Source organism: Diadema antillarum, unplaced genomic scaffold (assembly GCF_040938485.1).
Source record: "Diadema antillarum isolate AM-2024a unplaced genomic scaffold, OU_Dant_1.0 scf00000100, whole genome shotgun sequence".
In the NCBI taxonomy this organism is placed as follows: domain Eukaryota; kingdom Metazoa; phylum Echinodermata; class Echinoidea; order Diadematoida; family Diadematidae; genus Diadema; species Diadema antillarum.
The window spans coordinates 517,834-539,704 of record NW_027270989.1 but is presented as its reverse complement, the minus strand read 5'-3'; the positions used below and the strand labels follow the sequence as shown (position 1 = coordinate 539,704).

The 21,871-nt window shown below is 38.8% G+C and overlaps 1 protein-coding gene across 1 annotated transcript; it reads left to right on the top strand.

Annotated features, from left to right (window-relative positions):
- The first annotated feature begins 947 nt into the window (after positions 1–947).
- LOC139718840 (eukaryotic translation initiation factor 3 subunit D-like) lies at positions 948–21,615 on the top strand. The gene is made up of 15 exons (XM_071630304.1): positions 948–1,142; positions 4,706–4,751; positions 5,147–5,283; positions 5,768–5,917; positions 8,316–8,437; positions 9,448–9,580; positions 10,193–10,288; positions 10,600–10,648; positions 11,961–12,091; positions 12,419–12,501; positions 13,093–13,222; positions 14,803–14,945; positions 17,736–17,928; positions 18,642–18,726; positions 20,140–21,615. Exons 1-15 carry the CDS (start codon positions 1,017–1,019, stop codon positions 20,157–20,159), a joined length of 1,644 nt encoding a protein of 547 aa, XP_071486405.1. The 5' UTR covers positions 948–1,016; the 3' UTR covers positions 20,160–21,615.
- The last annotated feature ends 256 nt before the right edge of the window (positions 21,616–21,871 follow it).

Genomic DNA, 21,871 nt, shown 5'->3' with positions numbered 1-21,871 from the left:
TTAATGACTCATGAGTGACATAAGAACAGGGAGTCAGGGACAGGGTTCTACTTCAGACTATAGTATAGATAAATAGAAGTTAGAACAACTGTGATTGTGAAGACAGCTCAGTCAGACTGGTCTCAGTCAGGCCTGGGCCGGCGGGGCGGGGCAGGCAGGGTCAGGGAAGGAATGCGGTGCTAGCTGCTGTGTGGTCATGTGGAGACTTTTTCTGTGTGGTTAGTGCATTCACAGTGTGGTGGAGTGGTATCCTCTCAGCTCAACTGCTCAATAAAAAACCTGGGTAGTCATTTTTTAGCCTAACGTTAGGCCGTGGGTGGAAGCGAGAATCACAGAAGCAGAAGACCCCGTGTGAGTCGGCGTGACCGTCCGTCCGCGTCCGTCCGCGGTTTACAACTGCGACCAGCCCGAACGCAACGCTGCGCTGTAATGGAGCGCCCCGGAGGAGTTAACCCCGACTCCGAGCTCCGGCTCCGTACCGTGACCGCGACCGTGGGACGTGGGTGCTTGGAAAGAAAAACAGGCAGGCAGCAGCGTCCTCGTAATAAATGATCCTCATACAACAACAACAACTACAAAAAACACGATTTTTTTAGGACGATGACTCCAAGTTTAACAAATGTTCACGACCTTTAGTCGTACGTTTTTTGGCTTTTTTGTTTCTGACTTGCGATGCATCGCCCCAAAATTTCGATCAAGGAGGCCGCCATCGCAATTGTTCTAGCCTCGAACTAAATATGTTTAGGACTACATACTATTTGATATATTTTAAGTCATTAAAATAATTTTTTCCAGAACATAGGTATTTGAAACGTGATAAAAGATTATTTAGAGTGTAAAATGATATTGGAAATTATTGAACATGAAATATATCTTTGGGTCCGGTTGTCCCTCAAGTATTATCCATGTGGCGCACGTAAAACATAGGCGCAGTAGTACAACGCGTATGTGTGCATGTCTGTAGGACATATGCGGCACCCAAATTCGACGAGATAGAGACAGATTTTGTGGTCAAAATGAGTGCTCGCTTTATTCCGCCAGATATTCAGGACAATCCTACAGGATGGGGACCATGCACGATTCCAAAGCAATTTAAAGATATTCCATATCAGCCTTTTTCGAAGGGTGATCGGCTTGGAAAGGTGAGTACCCTATGTAGTAGTAGGGCATGCACGCTGTGTGAAGCCTGACTGTGCTGTGGTAAATTCCCATAGAAGTCTACGTACTGTTGCTGTACTTTCATGACTGACGGATCTGAGCAGCTGCTGTGTAGTAAATGACAATGTGTGTGTCTGTGACTGTGTGTGTGCTGTCCATGCTCCGTCATGATCTGTATCTGAGCTGAGCTCTCCATATGCTATGCAAAATGGGAGGTCAAAGGCATCATGTTGCTGATCCTGATGAAATTGCTGGAGACAAGATCAAAATTTACCGTGGCCAAGTACAAATCCTGATATCGGTTCCCTCTCGCTCGTTCTGCGTGTGCGTCTCCACTAATGTGCAAAGACAAAGTCTGCTGTCTATTGTGATTGGATGTTGAAAGAAGTCCCTGGCTATGACGAAATGAACAGCGGTGAATGGAGTGGGGAAACTTTTCGCGATTGCCCTGTTACCATAGAATCAGTTAATGTAGACGTAGGGGAACCATACATGGGGGCGTAGGCTAGTTGACTGAAGGATCAATCTGTAGAGGTCAAGTTACTAGTAGCTGTAGAACGTCTAGAATAGATCTATCTCAAACTGGTCGTCGGGGATATATTTTGCAGAGATTTAGACTCCATCTGGCTTCACGGATCCCCTCCAATAAAGTCAAAAAATTATAAAAGACTCCTCGGGACACATTTTCTGTCTACAATTGGTCTAGGGGCCAGACACGCCAGATAATGTAGTTTACTTTTTTGCACCGCCACATCAATTGATCTAAAAAAAAACCAAACTGCAGACAAGCACAAACTCACTCTTACCTTAAATATCCAACAACCACAAATATTTTGGGCTTTGCATCTGAGTGAGATCCAAGTCCAGTAGAAATGAGTTTTTGCTGTTTTGACATTTTTTTTTTTTTTCAAATTTGTTGTGTTGGCCTATGTGTGTATGTGTGTATGTGTGTGAATGAAAGAACATTGAGAAAAATGTGGTCATATCAGGCAAGAATAAAAGATTAGGCTATAAAGAGAAAGGTTAGGAAAAGGTGGGAAAAGAAATGAATGAATACTGAAAAGGTAAACCTGGACAAAATTAAAAGGTTTAGGAAGTACACTTGAAAAAGATAATGGAAGAAAAGAACTAAGAGAAACTTGCATTATTTTCAAACTTTGTAAAGGAAAGCACAGGAGAGATGGATATGTTTGAAAAGAAGAGTTAAAAGCAAAGAAGAATTGAAGATTGAAAACGGCAGAGAGAGATGAATCAAACTGGACAAAAGCAAAGATGAATAGGAAGATGAAGAAAAAAATAAACGGGTTGAAAAGGAAATAAAGAAATGGATACAGCCGAACGAAACATCAGAAAAAGATATTGGAGAGGAAAGAAAGGAAATGTAAGTGGAGGGCAAGATAAACTATGAAAGAAACAAGAACAATTTAAGTCAGAAAGTAGGATTGAGTAGAAAATTTAGCAAATTAAACAAGTGGAAACCCACAAAGAAATGATTAGTAGGAAGTAAAGGGAAAGTTAGGAATACCTGAAATTAAAGATAGAAAAGAAAGAGAAAGATGTACAAGGGGCTGCTCAACTGCTTTTTTATATAGAAGCTACTACCGCTACCACAAGACTTGGCTGAGGAAAAGGGAAAAACAAATTTTCGCTTTTGAAAGACACCACAGAAAAAGCTGCTAAGATAGGTACTGTACATTCAGATCAAACCATCGACCCTCACTGCATTCACTGAACGTATTCCTATTGTGCCAATTGCTTGTGTACAGAGCAGCATTTCAAGCACTCAAGATTTATGACACTTGTGAAAGTGTTAAAACTTAACTTCTATTCGACTTCGGAGACTCAGATGCAATAATTTTAGGTTACTGAGTGACTAAGGGTGAGTTTGTGCTTGTTTCGGAATCATTTGATGAGGGGGTACAAAAGTACACCAGTGCCGAAATATGTTCATGACCAAGCAATATTTGGAATCGCCAATCGGATGGCATGATGGTGAATCATCAATTCTATGATTCATACGAACTTGGGCTGTTCACCAAATACCAATACGGTAACTTAGCTCACAAAGTCATGGTCGACAGAGTCAGCAGAGCATGTTTATCATGAAAGTCACCTTCAATCATATGATACAAGCAAGGCTTCAACCAAAGGAATAGTCTTGTGATACAAACAGTGATCATGGTGATACATCTGTCTGTGCTACAACATGTACCAGGTACAGTTGTGCATGACAAAATGCTGTGTAAAATAAAATTGAAATACATGTAGAATTGAGCAGCTCTAAACTGTGAGTGGGAATCCAGCCAGTGATTAGACACTAACCTCTGTGCACTGGGATTACTCATTATTGTGGTTTACATTTATAACAATCAGTCAAATTAAAATCTTGATACTATGCTATATGGATTGTCATGCAATTACAAGTAGCAATTATGTATGTACATGTACAGCTGTATATGCAATGCTGCACACTAGTCCGATGGTCCAGGACCAGTAAAAATCTCTGTCGGACCAGTAACCTTTTCTTGGAATGGAGCAGTCAAAGAAAATTTAGTACTTACTGGTCCTACAAACAGGTTGGAACAGTAGAAAAAAATGGGTTAATGTGCAGCCCTGTTATATGAGTTCAGGTTGTTTTGTGAGATAATAGGGTGCTTAATCAATTATTTCAAATCTGGAAAAAAAAAATGAATGGTGGTTTTGAAATGGGTGTCTTTTGTGTGTCCTTGTTGTCTCTTCAATCACTGCTTTGGCAGCTTCCAGCACACAAAAAAAGTATTGTTTGTAAAAGAAAAATGTTCTTTTTTTCATATCATGTTTGTTCAATACTGCAATGCTAGACTGATGGAACAGACATGTTACAAATAGGAGTTTCAAGGGACTGTACAGTGCTGGTTGAGGTGGGGATTCGGGTTTATAACATTCTCGTAAAGTGAGACAATGAGAAACCTCTTATTATATATGAAAGAGCGTGTAATTTTAAGAAGGATTCAACGTTTATTTGATGAAAATTGGTTTTCAAATGGCTGAGATATCCCAAAAAGTGATAATAATAAAAGGCGACAGGCCACGCCTTTTATTAGGAACTCTTTGTGTCAACTTGTTTTTAGATATCTCAGCTATTTCAAAACCGATTTTCATCAAATAAACTTTTGATACCCCTTAGAATGGCATGCTCTTTGACATCTCACATAGTGGTTTCTGAATATCTCGCAAAACGTTAAAAGCTAAATCCTGACCTCAACCAGAATTGTACACACCCTTAAGTTTGCTCACTTTGGTAAATTCAAATGCACTCCAAATGCCTAAAAGTAAAGCTTTTATTAAACTAATAAGACTAATAAGACATACACTGTACATGTACCAGTGCCAGTGTATATGTGGTTGTCTGAATTAATGAATCACCTTCTCTTTGAATGATATGAAATCTTTCTGCTTTTGAGAAGCTGTTTGACTTTGTTTTCAGTGCCTGTCAAGTCAATTAAAGTCCATTGTACATACAACATGTGTACTTTACACATTTTATTTGTTTGTTTATTTGTGGCAGGTATCAGACTGGACAGGGGCTACCTACCAAGACAAGCGATATCTCGGTAAACAAGACTTATATTGTTTTTCAGTGTAATTAAAGTGATTGATGAACACAAGTGAATCAACAGTGTAACTTCCTCTTTTTATTATGTTCAGCAAAGGTTCTTCTTTCTTTCTCAGACTTGTAGATTTTCATAGGGATATTCATGGACCTATGAGAGAGACTGAAATTGAGTTCATACTTTCAGACAATTCAGTTCATACATGATACATCAAGATATACCATGCTTTGGCTTAAGAAGCCTCTTTTAGTACTCAAGCCAGAATATTTTATACATCAGTTGAATGAATGATTTTGAGAAAAAAAATATATTGTCTTTACAGCTTTTTGGTTGGATATTGCCTTCTCAGTGTATAAGTGTTCTTGTCTTGCCAATGTTCCAATCTCACTCCATAGGCAAGTACAATTCTCAGTTTGGATCTGGCAACCAGTACACATATGTCCACGAGCAGGATGAGTCCTCATTCCAGCTGGTCGATACATCCAAGGTGCAGAAGCCGATCTACATGAGGAACAGGATACGATTCAACCAGGTAAGTGGGAGAAACTAGTACTTTGTCATCCCTTTTAAATATACAGGCACTTAGTCTCAACTGCAGTGTATCATGATAAAAAAATATGTACATTTTTTGTCCTCTTAAAATTGATTAGAGACTTTGTAATTTGCCATCTATGAGCAAGTATATGTACTGTACCTATTAAATGTAAATTTGATCAGTGTATTCTGGACTTGTCCCCTTTTGGACTGTGGATGTATAGATACTGCGTGTGCAGATTGCACTTTGTGCATTGTTGCTTTGACATACATAAGTCCACAGGTCATTTAACTTTGTGATGGCTAAATCAAGTGAAAATCAGCAAGGGTGAAGCAGAAGTGTTGTACTTATTCAATGAACAAAAAAAAAAAATTGAAGGAAATTAATTTGCACTGCCATTTATCTGATTCATCGGACATACAACAAAAATGAAAAAAAGAAATGACCACAAAGCACACATGTCTTTTTACGTTCCATCCAGCGTAATCTACGACGTGAGCGGGAGCGTCGGGAGCAGCGTGCCTCGGCGGGCATGCAGTCGCTGACCAAGGCACAGAAGGAGAGGCAGAGGCAGGTCCGGAGGTTACAGAAGCAGTACGGAGGCAGGAGATGGCCGGACAAGAACCAACATGTGAGTGACCATTGGAGGACAATGCCCAGAGTTGTCAAGTCCCCCACAATTCCAGATTAAAGGGGCATTGTTTCGAGCGTTTTAGCAGATTTTTTTTTTTTTCTGACAAATATGCTCTCAGCCAATCAGAAGCAAGGATATCAGTAGCGTGAAACAGTTTGTCAGATAAGATTTCTGACAAGATGCTTCATGAAATGCCCATCAGGAGGCTGGGGGGTGGGGGATCAATTTATATATCTCTTTATTATGCAAGGTCCTCTAATAGCCTCCCCAACTTCAGAAATAAATGTGTCTCTGTTGAGTATTGAGATGTATGTAGCACACATGTAATGCATCTTCCATATTGTTCTCTTGAATCTCCTTGATTTTGATATATGCAAAATTAGCAGCCCTGAACACCTTTTAGCCCTAAAAAGACTGGGCTATTTTGGTTGCTCGAAAGACTGGGGGGGCCTAAAGGGCCCCCCCTTAAGATCTCGGCCGTGGATCGCGCTATCGCCGCAGAAATTTGCACAATGGTAGTGTGCGATGTAATCTACAAGATCGTATATTCAAATTTTCCAAAATAGTCTTCTTTTATTTTATTTTGATTAATTATGCTGATCTATGTGAGAAATCAGACTTTTTTATGTAAATCAGTAAATAAAGCTCCAAATGTGCTCATTTTTGGTTTAGATATTCTTTGTAGCATTCTTAGCAAATGTACTTGAAAAAAAATTCGGTATCAAAATCAATTTCTTATTTATTTTATTGTTTTAAGAATTTCTTATGTATTTCTGTGTTTTTTTTTGACCTTTTGTTTTTGTTGATTTTTTCAGCAAAATTTGTGGCAGACCCTTTTTGAAGCATAATACTACTAAAACAAATTGATTTTAGCCATTGAGAATAAAAATAAGCATATTTATATGAACCATGTGATAAAACTCAATTTGTATTGACTTTGTACACAAAATCACATTTTTGAGCCATTTTCGGTCTCACGAGCATGTACAAAAAGTTATGTAACTTCAGAACCGTACCCCTGGGCGTCACAAATTTGGTGTCAAAATGTGCGGGAAACTCAGAAGAAAAAAGTCATAGAGCATCGCGGCGAGAGCATTGCGTGTTGCTGAGTAATCGCGCGAAATGTTGAGGGGGGGGCCTTTTAGGCCCCCCCCCCCCCCCCCCAGTCTTTTTAGGGTTAGAACTTCATAGTGGGTGAATGTAAAATTAGTACCCAGTAATACAACCTCTTTTGCAGGCAAGTAGACTGGCATACCTTAAATGCAAATCCGTCTTTCTCAAACGCAAACTTGATATTTCTTTATTTATCGGTTTGTAGCATTTAAAGGACAAGTTCACCTTCATAAACATAAGGACTGAGAGAATGTAGCAATATTAGAAGAACACATCATTGAAAGTTTGAGGAAAATCGGACAATCCGTTCAAAAGTTATGAATTTTTGAAGTTTTTGTGCAGTAACCGCTGGATGAGAAGACTACTGCAGTGTATGATTAAACTTAGATGTCACATGCGTACAACAATATAAGGAAAATATAAAGAGAATTTCACAAAATTTCATCTTTTGAAAAAAGTACACATTCCCCTGACTCGTTACCGACATATGTTATGGGTAATATTATTCCCCGTGCCTTTAGAAAGAGGCAAGTCAAGTGCTCTTTTATTATGCGAAAAAAGTGAAAATATGTTGAATTTTCTTTACATTTTCTTTATACTGTTGTACGCATATGACTCACAAGCTGTAGTAGTCTCCTCATCCAGCGGTTCCAGCACAAAAATTTTAAAAATTCATAACTTTTGCATCGATTGTCCAATTTTCCTCAAACTTTCACTGATGTGTTCTACTAATATTGTTGCATTCTCTCAATCCTTATGTTTACGAAGGTGAACTTGTCCTTTAAGCTATGGATAGATTAATGCAATTATCTTGACGTGTCCTATATAATCCACAGCATATGTGTGCATGCATGAGATTTTAAGAGTCGTAACACTCGAGCAAGTACTGTAAAAGTGGTTTCTTTCACGGTGGTTTTGTTTTCGCGCTTTGAGGTTGAACCGTGAATTTAACATCACGCGAAAATGTTTTGAACTTGTTGCTTGTACAACGCTATCATTACCAACCGCGAATTTAAACACAGGAGAAAAAGTCCGCACTGATGGAAACCGCGAAAGTTTCTGTATGCGAAAGAAACCACTTTTACAGTAGCTTTTAATCAGCAAACTTCACTGCACAAATAGCAAGCTATTTTTTTTTTTTTTTTAAAGAAGACATGGTTTTGTAGATCAGAAGGAAAAATAAAAGTCCTGAAATGTGGCTAGATATTGGGAGCAAGGTTGTGTCTTCAATTTCAAATGTTCCAATGACTACAAGTGTCTACGTTTTGTCAAATGCCAACAGAATCAGCAGAAGACTCGCAGTGCATCTGTCCAGGTGCGGGGTGAGTGGGGGGTCATCGAAGAGCTGGACTTCCCCCGACTGAACAAACTGCGGCTGCCCACAGTCGGAGAACCAGAGGATCTGTGAGTGTGTGTAGCTTGGTCAATGTCCAATCAGTCCTTTCCAAGGACATGCCAATTTGGCAGTAGCACAATCAGTGTACAAATACTTCAGCAACATTTGATGTTCCTCGATATAAGATCCAGCAATGATCTAGCTGAATGGTTTTCTTATAAAAGAGTTCCAAAAGTGTAGACTCAACTTTGTTTGTTTGCTCATATTTTTCTTTTTAAACTATGGGAATATATGTATTGGTAAGAAAATCTCTCTGTTACAGATTCTTTAGTATTAGTGTATGCTCTTACAGGCCATTCTTTGTCATGTATTGCTTTGATTGACTGATGCATGTCGAAAATTAATATTAAGTAATGATAAAGGTGTCATACAGTAAATCATTTGTGCGCATCATGCACACTTTTCCATATTCCACCATACCTCATAGATTTTTCATGGTATGTTCTTCTCTATTACCTGAGACAAAGGGTTAAAGGTGCATGGTCCCGGTGTTTTAGTCAAATGCGTAAGCGGGCGCACGGCACAAGTTTCCTATAGAAACCTACGCTATGGACTCCTCTTTGGCACTTACGCTTTGGCCCACTTCCCCGAGTCCGAAGAAGTCTGCTTCACTGTAGTTAGTGGTTGGATCACAGTTCGGCTCATAATTCGGCCTAGGGGGATGACAGCTTTAGCAAACTTCTTTTGTGATGTCATAATAACAAGCACAATTTGCACGCACCCTGGCATTACTACAGACTGCGCGATGCGCAGAGAAGACAACGAAGGCAACGTTACTTAGCAACAGCTATGCACTTTACTCTTGATGACAGCTGCAACTTCGGTAATCTTCATATCAATGCTAACGGTGATCGGCAGTATCATCAACAGCGCCCTCTTCACTACCGGGACTATGCCCCTTTAAGATCTGTTCTTACAGCTTCATGTTTGACATGGGAATAGTCTTTTATATTTTTTCCCCATACCAGAATGTTTGTGTGTTAGATGTTACTCTTCTGTTGGTATGTTGTTGTAACAGGATCAAATGTGGGAGCCTGGAGTTCTATGACAAACTTTTTGACCGCATCACCACCAAGACGGAAAAGCGGCTAGCGAGGGTCAACAGACTTTTCCACAAGGTCACCACCACCGATGACCCCATCATCAGGAAGGTGAGGTTTTGATTTTGGTAGTTGTGGCGGTATATTACTAACTTTTAATTTGTGTACGTTCATGTATCGAGTCCGAATCAAGTTTAGAAAATTGCTTGTGTATGTAGGAGAGTTTACTCTGCACATGTGAATTTGTTCAAGTGATTCAAATGTATTCACACAGATTTTAGAGAGGAGCCTTTAGTGGGTGGATGTCAGAAATTCAGAGTGTTCATGTAAAATGCATGAGTAGTTTTCGGTCTTGATTATAGAGGATGTTGTTCATGCATCCTTTTCATGGCTATGGCAGAAAAAACAACTTTTTAGCGTACTTTTTGTTTTGTATGATCAAGAGCCAAACCGTAACAGAAATAGCCATCACTAATCTCGGTGAACTGGCTTTATCAAGGAAATGATGCAGGAGAAAAACATTATAAAGATAGCAAAATTGTATATCACTATGATGAGTGGCAAACTTGTTACGTGTGTTTTGATGATTTTATGAAAAGCGTGTCTGTTACTCAAATGTTTGTGTCAAACTGGGATGTGCATTCTGCGCTACCTTGATCCATGATCCATTTATCCTTAGGAGGATTGGAACAAAACTCTTATGTTTTTTGTGTCTCTTCCCAGCTTGCATCAAAAGGCAATGTCTTTGCCACAGACATCATCCTTGCCTCCATAATGTGCTGCCCTCGATCTGTGTACTCTTGGGACATCATCGTCCAGGTGAGCAAAAGGCAATGAAGCAATGTTTTGGGGTTTATTCGTTTGTTTCTTATTTTTTGTTTGTTTATTTTATGTGATGAAGTAAGTGTTCATTCATTGCAGACAACTTGTCTGTGCTCAGTTTGTTATTTTTATCACATTTATGCTTTTGTAGAAAACATTTTCTGCATTTAGATTGTCCTGGACAGTAATCTCGAATGAAGTGTGTATTGCTTTGGATTTGATTTTGGTATGGTATCAATTGTTTTCTCAAGATACAAAGCGGAGAATTATATGTATAATTGCTTATCCATTATACATTTCCCCTGCAGCATGTTGGAGGCAAGCTGTTCTTCGATAAGCGTGATGATTCCGAATTCGGTAAGCACTGTTTAGAAATGAGATCTTGTCTTTTGTTATTGCCCTATACATTAAGTAGGTGCCATCTGTCAGTTTGCCCTCTGTTGAATACTGAGCATCATTGGCCATATAACAGCCAGTAACACAGCCAGTGGATAGCTGTATATGGAGTGCATGCATATTGCAGGAAGTAGCAGATGTTATTTTGGTGTTACAAAGTATGTCTGTATGATTTGGCTGTATGGTGCTGCATATGATCAGATACAGCTATTTGAAATGGTTACTTTCCTGTCATTAGACCTGAAAGGGTATCATCTTGTTTCGCCTTGAACAGATTGAACATCCAATCTGAGATCAAACTCTGTCAAACTCTCCTATATGATATTAACCCATTGAAGACTAATCCAGAGTATACTGGGCCAGGTGTCTATGAAAAATGCAAGTTATCACAAAATCAGCACACACCCAAGAGGTTAATAGGGAGCTTTAGATTTTAGAGGCGCGGACGTTCAGAGGGAAAAAACATGTTCTTAGCGTGCGCAGAAGCACGCGTCAAGTCAATCTATTTTTAGCTTGCATCGCCTGAGTTTTTCACTACGCGTACCGGGCTATTTTTACGTCCGCACAGTTTGCAACGTAGAGAGCTACTTCATGCACTGATCATATGGGGGCGAGATTTTGTTTTTTATAAGTTGCGTCCCAGCGTAATCTAAAGCTACTTTTCAACGCGACGCAGGGGAGAGGAGAACGTCCAGCGCACTTGTCGTCTCAAACGTCCGCGCGTCTAAATCTAAAGCTCCATAATATCTGTTGTGAAGAAGAAGAGCAAGAAGCTTGTAGGCTGTGTTAACACCAATAGAATACCAAAGGGTGACGTCATAGCTATTCATCATCATGGAAACTGGTTCTAAACAACCTCACATAACCCAAATATCTGTGAACACAACGGTTGCTGACCATGCTTGTGCCCAGTTCCAACTCATTGCCTGAAGCCTTGTGCAAGGGTATTTTGTTTGGAACCAGCACTAAGCTACTGTAAAAGTGGATATTTTCGCGCTTGGCCCGGTAAGAAGAGTTTTGCGTGTTTTTAATTCTGCAGAATCAAGACAGTAATTACAGGAACATATGACAAGCAAAAATATTCGCGTGCTTTTAATTTCTGATTGCGCGAAATGCGCGAAAATTTCAACTCCGCGAAAATTTCCACTTTTACAGTATAATGAAAGACTAAAATCATTACCACGGTACTCTATGCCATCATGATTATCCAAGTAATGATGTTTGTGGAGATGAAAGTAGAAATGGAGAAATGTCTTGTCACTTCTGGTCCCAGATCTTCTGACCGTGAACGAGACTGCCATGGAGCCCCCTCAGGACGAGGGGACCCACATCAATTCTCCCCGCAACCTGGCCCTGGAAGCCACCTTCATCAACCACAACTTTTCCCAGCAGTGCCTGAAGATGGTAAGGAAGAATGAGGATTGTACAAACATACTGACAAATATGCAAGCAAGCATGAATGTTATCCAAGAATTCTCCTGGATTAATGACTTTACTGAAGGAATGATTCTTAGTGGACTTGAGATCGATGGAAGCATGCTTGGATGGAAAATACAAGTAGATATGAATGACAAAAGGCAACAATTTTTGTTTGGTTGCACTTGAACAGAACTGCTTAGTTGTCATGCAGGGACTTTTGTGAGACACATCGCAAACCTTCCTTTCAACTGACAAATGTCTCTGCCGTTCGTTAAGTTTTTGTTTTTGTTTTGTCTCGTTTTTTATCCACAGGGTCATGAGAAGCACAAATTTGACACGGAGAATCCGTTCATCCAGGACGAGGAGGAGTCGTTAGTTGCATCAGTGGCGTATCGGTGAGTTTGACATCCAAATGTTGTCTGCGTCTATTTTGCAATGTAAATATGCTTGTTTTTTTATATATGTGCACTTGCCTTGGGATCTGCAAACATGCTGCGTGGTATGAATGTGCTTGGTTTCAGGTATATGTACATGTGCCTGTTTACTGGTTTTAGAGCACACTTCCTATGCAAGATTATATTCATGGGTACATTTACCACTTTTTCTGAGAATCTTTAATGACTAGACTTGTCGGTGATGCCTAGTTATCCCTGTCTGAAATTCAGTATCAAACTGAGTGTAGACAGCAAATGTGAACACTGAGACAAGTGAGTGCATCCAAGCAATGGAAGGGGGGGGGGGGGGGTAGTGGGGTGGAAGTGCAGTGACCCTTGGTTTTGAATTTAACATGACCATTGAAATTATTTATGAAGTGGACCCTCATGCAGGTCAAATGTCTGGGACGATGGTCATTGGGCTAAGCTGTCTATTGAGGTTGTCTGATAAAGCTGTCCATCGTTATAAAATGCTTCTCAGAAATTACTCATAACTTTGAGGCTGATCAACTTGGTTGATGATGCTCTAGAAACTTATTTTTTGTTCGCCAGATACCGTAAGTGGAACATCGGTGATGACCTGAACGTCATCGTACGCTGTGAACACGATGGTGTGATGGCCGGCTCTGGTGGTGAGACCCAATTCCTCAACATCAAGACACTCAACGAATGGGACACAAAGGTTAGACACCTATTTTGTTTGAAATCACACTATCAGGAAGGTGTTTTGCCTTTCTTGTGTCTCTTTGTCATGGACTTCTGGGCAAGAAATGAAGGAAAAGCCCTTCTTGTCTCATTAATTGTCTTGGGGCATGATTTGTGGGTTGACAATATACAGAACGTGGCATTTGTGAGGAGCTAGTATTCGGACCAAGAAAAAATTTTTGTGTATGACAGTACAGTCAACCTTGCTTATGTCGACCTTGCATAAGTTGAATAATCGCCTGAGTCAAAGGTCTTTTCAAGTCCTCTCTCTTTGTATTCTATTGATTGTAATCCCTCATAAGTCAAATTTTCTGTAAGTTGAAGCTATTTCTTCAGTTCAAATAGATTGAACTCAGGCAATGTTGACTGTATTGTTTAATTGTCTTGATCATAGCTTTCCTAAAATTATTCTGTTATGAATAGGAATGAAAGGCCAGTGCTGCTCACTTTCTTGTCTTTGCCAATGATGTTTAGTTATCCCTGTCAGATTGCAGTCACCAAAGACTGCTTTGTTGACAAGAATACTCTAACTGAGGCAAGATGGAGTACCATGATAATTCATGATGTATGAAGTTGGAGCATGAGATATTGGAAATAAATGTTTGGAATAGTTGAATTGTTACAAGGGCTTTCAATTTCTGTCTCCTGTGAATCTTTTTGTGGTTCACTGAATAGGAAGGAGAATGGACAACTGCTGTATCATTTTGTTCCAATGATTTTGATGTGGAGAATGAATGAGTGTTAGTAGAGTATGAGCATCAGCGTTGTTTACACTAATATTTTCCCCTCTTTCAGAGGCTTTCCCGAATGGTGCCATAATATGATATTAGTACGGTGTAGTCCCATTACAATGAACACACTTATAACAAAATTTTGTTTCATAAAATAAAAATTTAGGTTTCAGAATCATTACATGTACATTTTACTTGTCTGGTTATAACAGAATTTCAACATAACAAAAGAAAACTGCTGCTCCCGGAGACTGTTCAAAGAGGAGTTGGCTGTATTTTACATATTTTACAGTCCTGATTCGGCAGTGGCTTAATACCCAAAATGGGTCACAGTTTATTGGATCTATCTCATCCTGTTAACCATGGATACCTGCCTTGATTTCTCTAAAATTTAAAAGGTAAATGACTGATCAATCTCACATCTGCTTAGTTCAACCCAAAAGCTGAGGATTGAGCTCTACCCCTTTGGTCAAACTAGTGGTTGCTCATAAAGTGTAGTGACTTTAAATGCTACGAGCAACTATGTTAAATTTTATATTATCTGTGTCAACAACTCAGTGGGAGAGTTGTTGAATGACAGCCTCACCCCTTCTGTCTATGTCATTGTGACCCACATAAACTTTCAGTGAGACTGCAGAATGCCAAAACTTTCTTTATTTTAATCCACTTTTCGTGAAACTCCTCCCACTATGTCTGTCATATTTTACTCTATTCATGGAAGTTGAATTTAGCATGGGTGTTCAGAAGCAGTTTAGAGAAGGTTCAGTTGAAACCCTCATGGGTTGTATCAAGTTGTATCCATTATTGTTGTGATTGATGTTAACAGCAAAGCAGTGCCGAGGAGTGGCGACAGAAGCTGGACTCACAGAGGGGTGCTGTCCTGGCTACAGAGCTCAAGAACAACAGCTTCAAGCTGGCCAAGTGGACCGTCTGCTCCCTGCTGGCAGGCTCCGATCACATCAAGTTTGGGTGAGAACTGTCATACAGGAGTGTCTTTGCTAACCTGATCTCACCTTTTAGTGTAATTAAGTTTCTTTTTTCTTTCTTTCTTTTTTTGGCGGGGGGGGGGGGGGGGGGGTAAATTTGAATGTTGGGGGAAAAAATGATAATCTTTGACAATATTGTTTCTGTCTAATTAGCATACATATATGTGACCAACATCTCTTCATCTGGAAAATATGTGGAACTTTATTTTTTGACATCTGAGAACATTTCTGGTTTGAGTTTTACACTGTGTATGTAAGTCACCCTATACAGGAGGTGGTTTTTTTTTTATGCCTCCGCCACGAAGTGGTGCCGGAGGCATTATGTTTTCGGGTTGTCCGTCCGTCCGTCCATCCTTCCGTCCGTCCGTCCGTCCGTCCGTCCTTCCGTCCGTCCGTAATAAATTTTGTGGACAGGGTAACTATCAAAACCTTTTAAGGTATCCTAATGAAACTTGGCATGTATGTGTATTAGGGAGTGAAGTTGTGCCTATCAACTTTTGGGTGCACATGGTCAGGGTCAAAGGTCAAAAGGTCAAGGTCAAATACGTAAAATTTCACTATTTCCTCCATATCTATGCAATGCCTGAAGATATTTTCTTGAAACTTAGTGTATACATGTATTACCCAATTAAGATTCTCTGGTGAAAGTTTTGGGTCATGAGGTCAAAGGTCAAAGGTCAAAAGGTCAAGTTGAAATATTAAAACTTCGCTTTTTTTCTCCGTACCTTGGAAATTGTTCAAGGTATCTTCATGGAACATAGTATATAAACATGTACTGACTGGCAGTTATTATCTAGAGCATCTAGGGTTCATAGGGTCAAAGGTCAGGGGTCAAAGGTCAAGTGCAACACTTCAAATTGTTACTATTTCCCTCATATTTATGTAATGCCAGCAATTTTTTTTTTAAACACTTGGTGTATGCATGTATAACCTAGATTATATGGAAAGTTTCTTTTTCTCTCTTTTTTTTTGGGGGGGGGGTGGGGGTTTGCCTCAAAGGTCAAAAGGTCAAAGATCAAGGGAAGGTGCTGAACTAACTTTTCCCTCCATATCTCAGAAGTGGCTCAAGTTATCTTGAAACTTACTACATATTTATGCATGTTCTGCCTGACAGTGATTATCCTATGAATTTTAGGGTCAAAGGCCAAAAGAAAATGGTAACAGTGTACTTTTCAATACAGAAATTACACTTTTTCTCCATACCTTGAGAATTACAGTATTCATACACTTATGAATGGGTCAAAGTCAAGTTAAAGTCCTTGAATCCCCAAATACATGCTCTCCTATTCATCTAATTAAACCTAGGTAAAGGAAGGTGAACATTCAACACATTTGTGACAAACATGTAATTTTAATATTTTGCCAATATTGTGAAAATGTAATTATGCATTGTCCACATGTACTATAGACCTATTAGGAGAATCATGCATTATGGCGGAGGCATAGCAGTCGCCTTAGCGACATTTCTAGTTTTGTCTACAATAGGCTTTTAAGTACTTCAGAATGGGAAACTTTACAGATGCATTCTGGATAATTCTCTTTTAGTTCTCATTATTCTATCCCTGTATTATCATTATTCTACCCCAATAAATTGCATGCATACAACACATATTGTGCCATGTGCCTAGAGCTGAATTTTACAAGGTTGTTATTAACACAAATTCTACTTTCGTGGTTCGTACACCGTGAATGGTATCGTCATATGTGGACTTAGTGTAATGATAACCAAGAGATGACCATGATGGTTTTATTCCATTTCACTTTTAGTAACTCTTCTTTTTGCCAATGATGTCAAGTTATCCCTGTCAGACTTCAGTCAAGAAAGACTGACATGTTGACAAAAAACTTTACCTGAGGCAAATATAAATTTCTGATGTTTTTTTTTTTTTTTTTTTTTTTTTTTTTTGGGGGGGGGGGGGACTGGTCCCATCTGTACTCTTGCTAGTATTGTCATTACCTTTAAAAATTGTCCCATTGCTTTATCCCTATTCTAACTGGGCTATTTGAGACCAAGTTTTTACTTGGGGTGGGGGGGGGTGGGGGGTGTGTCAATTTGACCACCCCCCCCCCCCCCCCCCCCTTTCAGATCTCAGCCGCAAAATGTTGTTTGAACATACAGCCGGATGTCATCTACAAGATTACATGGTTATACAATAGAAAAATATTGTTTTTCTATTTTTACTGACTTAATGATGCAGATTTATGCATGAAATCATATATTCACCTGTAACTCCATTAAAAGGACTGAAGGATTGCTAAAGTTTTTGTAATTAAGTTTCCTCTTCTTTCTTTCTTTCTTTTTTTTTGGTGGGGGAGGTAAATTTGAATGTTGGAAAAAAAATGACAATCTTTGAAAATATTGTTCCTGTCTAATTAGCACATATATTTGTGACCAACATCTCTTCATCTGGAAGATATGTAGAACTTTATTTTTTGACTTTGAGAACATTTCTGGTGTGAGTTTTACGCTGTGTATGTAAGTCACCTTACACAGGAGTTTGTTTGTTTGTGTTTTTTTTTTCTACAATATGTGACTTTTAAGTTCTTCAGAATGGGGAACTTTACAAATGCATTCAGGATAATTCTCTTTTAGTTCTCATTATTCTATCCTTGTATCATCATTATTCTACCCCAATAAATTGCATGCATACAACACATATTGTTGAGAATTTATGTTGGTATTGACACATGTGCTTGGGGAAAAAGAAGGACATTATTGCAAATGTGTGCATGCAACTACCAACGACCACTCCCTCCCTCCCATTTCTCGCAGCTACGTGTCCCGCATCAACCCCCGCGACTCGTCCAAGCACGTCATCCTGGGCTCGCAGCAGTTCAAGCCCAGCGAGCTGGCAGCTCAGATCAACCTGAACATGGACAACGCCTGGGGCATCCTGCGCTGCATCGTGGACAAGTGCTTCCAGTTGAAGGAGGGCAAGTACCTGATCCTGAAGGACCCCAACAAGGTGAGCATAGACACCCCCTCTCCATCACTGGTAGACAGGGGAAGGCTGTAGAACCTTGTCTCATCAAGTCAATAGTACATAGAAACCCTGTTAAAACAAGGTTACTGGGCTGTTGATTTTACCGTGTTTTAGTATGAAGTAACTGGTATTGCCTTGTGAACATACAAAAAAAGAAACCAGCTGAATACAGTAATGAAAAATTGGTAGTGCGGAATTCACTCATTGAAGGCAGCACCACGATATTAGCAAGCTTGTTACAACATGGTTTCCCTGTACAGTAACCCTTCGTGATATAGCCAGTGAGTCATGCATTTTGTTCAGCCCTGTTAGTTTGACTGGAGGAAGTACAGTGATTCTACTAATTTTTTTCTACATTGGGTTTTATTTTACCTTGATAGAACTGAAAAACAGCATTTACAATTTTTCTTTTGTTTTTTAAAGGAGCGAAAATAGGATATTTAAAAGTTAGTTAAATGTTTGTTTGAAGTGGAAGTAGTCAAAGGATTATTTGCCCTGTCACTGAACATAGTAATCACTCATGAGTCATTCTGATTGTAAAGAGGGAATACAGTTTGATTGTACGCTGATCGACCGTTTGCATGTGTTCTGTTAATGGGGTATGAGGAATAGGCCATGTAGCATAAAAGATCTGATTTGTAGAGGCTTTCTTAGAACCATTTTGACACATTTGCTTTATGTTTGTTTCTTCACAGCCTGTCATCCGCATCTATGACATCCCGGACAACACCTTCAGCTCGGACGACGACGAGGAGGAAGACGATGAGGATGAAGGCGATGGTAAGAATCCGTAGCAATGTGGTGAAGGGACTTTTCCAAATACAATGCTTTCCCATTATAACAAACATGATTCCAAGAAAAAAATTCAGGTCCTAAAATGATCATCTGTACAATCTTTACATAGTCTATTGTTCGGCTGTTACAATATTTCGATACAACAAAAGAAAAGTGGCGATCCCAAGGTTTTTGTTATGAGGGGAGTTGCTGTTTTACTGGTATGAATATCAATTTTTCTTGAGAACAGTGAAGGCAATAAACAGACAGTAAGTGAGACAGTAAAGACAAGACAGTAAAGAGGCCAATGGATTTTGTAGTTAACTCCATAGAGAGCAGTGAAGTTTGTTCTTGCTTTTAAATCCTATATTTTCTGGCATCGGCATGACAAAATCAGTGTTCGTGTGTACCTGACATGTGCCTAAAGCTGGATTTTACAATGTTATAAACACAAATCCTTTCCGGGTGTATACACCACGAATGGTATCATCATATGGGGACTTTGTGTCATGATAACCAAGAGATGACCATGATAATTTTATTCCATTTCACTTGTACAGTAGACTCCCATAATAACAAAGTCCTCAGGACCTGCAGTTTTCTTTCGTTATATCGAAATTTTGGTATAACCGAACAAATACAAAAAATAAAAAATAAAAAAACATAGATTGAATAACATTGCAGCATTTTTACTTCGTTGTAACCGGAATTTCATTATAACCGTGTTCGTTATAGCGGGAGTGCACTGTATCGTCATTTGAGGACTTTGTGTATTGATAAACACTCATGATAGTTTTATTCTATTTCACTTGTAGTAACACTTCTTTTTTGCCAATGATGTCAAGTTATCCCTGTCAGACTTCAGTCAAGAAAGACTGGCATGTTGACAAAAAACTTTACCTGAGGCAAATATCAATTTCCAATGTTTGCTTGTTTGTTTGTTTGTTTGTTTGTTTGTTGTTGTTGTTGTTGTTGTTGTTGTTGTTGTTGTTGTTTTTTTTTGGGGGGGGTCCCCAACTTGCTAGTATTGTATTACCTTTAAAAAAAAAATGCCCCATTAACAAAGCTGTGCCACAAGCAGTGATATGTGAATTATGAACAGGAACGACAAGACACAGCGAGATAACATTGATAGTCTTCTGATCTAATAGACTTAAAATCCAAGAGAAATATTTCAAGAGAAGTCTATGAGTTTACAGGAATATATATTTACATTCTACAAGTTTACAGGAATATATATTTACTTTCTACAAGTTTACAGGAATATATATTTACTTTCTACAAGTAGCATTATAAACAGTACGTCTCGATTGTGCGGAATAATCTTTTGTGTTATAGGCTTTCATTTGGCTGTATTATTTTATCTTTTGTTTGTCAGTGAGATGTTTTCTTCCATTTTGTACCCATAAATATCGATAGATGAAGGAGATGACGAATAACTTCTTGGAAGGAGGACTGGAAACCTCATCTCACCTCTGAAGACGTGTTCAGCTCCCCCAACGGTGGCACGTTGTCTCTCAATGTGTTCGGATCGTTTCTTGCAACTTCATGGTGCTATCCAGAATCGACTAATGTAAATTCACAATTTTGGTGAAGCTCCTGATTTTTCCCTCATATTTTTTTAAAATCAGATGTTAACATTCTTTGAAATAGATTTATTTCTATTCTCGCTGTATGAGATGAGAAAGATGGTACAGGTATATTAACTGCATTTGGCTGCAAAGAGTAATGTCTCTGCAGTTTGACATTGCCAGTAAGTTCACTCTTTCATACAATATCTATGGTATGTAATTACAATACAGACTTAAATGTAGTTTGCATTGTTTGTGGAGTAACACAAATTCACACCTGAAGGTTTAGTTTTATCTTGTATTTTGGTGTGTCTTTTTATTTCCACCCCCAGATGACTTCATGACATGATATTTGAGGGAATGCGTGTGAAAAACAGACACACAGTTATACCTGGAATGTAGAATGAATTTGAATTTGTAATTGCACATTCCAAGTTAAGATTTTAAAGTTAAATGGCAATAATACAAAAAGTACATGTATGTACAGGCAAACCCTGTTCAAACAAGTTACATGAAGTTGCTACGGCAGGAACTTTCTCATGACAAAAAATTAATGGAAATTATAAGTTTTACTGTAAAATCCCCTCATTCTTATAAAATCTAATTCTGACAGGGTTTGCCTTTTCTGTTTCAGAAAATTTAGATTTGGTCCATGGCTCAGTGAAAGAGTCTGTACATGTATTTATGGTAGACTACATGTGTTGTGAAATATCCTATAGTGAATCAAAGTATTTCCCAAGGATAGTAAGTATGAAGTTGCAAGTTCGAATCTGTTCAGTCCAGTTTAATGTTTTATCAGTCTTGATGAAGAGATACGTTCTATAGAAACAATATATTTTGCATTTCCCTCATTTTAAGTTCTTTATACATGTGCAACAAAGGTGATAGAGCCTCCTGCTGTACTACCTTTGTTTTCCAAAGGTATTTTTTGCCACTTATTTTTTGTGAGAAAAACTCTGAATTTTGTGACTGACTAAAGTTGTAGGAATCTAGAAGCCCCAGGGCAATGTCACACTCTAATTTCATATTTAATGTTATGATACTCATAAAAAGGTAGATTGAAAGTATTTAGTATATTTAATTTTTGCTGTCATGTATCTAATGTTACCATTGTGTTGCTGTAGTGTCTTTGAGTGACATTCTGCATTGTATTGTTACATTTCATGGCGAGTCATACGTCTGTCACTGCAATACGTATCATGTTCTGAACTAGGAAGGTGACCTTTCTGCTATAGCACAACACATTGACATCATGCAAAATACACTGTATTAAAAGAGTTTCAAAAAGATATCCCCAACAAAGAGAATGACTCTGCTGTGTCATTCATCTTGAATATGTGTGCATGTCTGATAATTTTCTTTTCATAGTACAGTGCACTCCTTTAATAATGAACATGGTTATAACGAAATTCTGGTTACAGTGAAATGAAAATTCAGGTTGCAACATTACCGGCTCTTTGTTTTTTTATTGTTTATTTATTCGGTTTTAACGAAATTTCGATATAACGAAAGAAAACTGCCGGTCGCGAGTACTACATTATGACGGGAGTCCACTGTATTTGGTGTCTGCAGAAACTCTG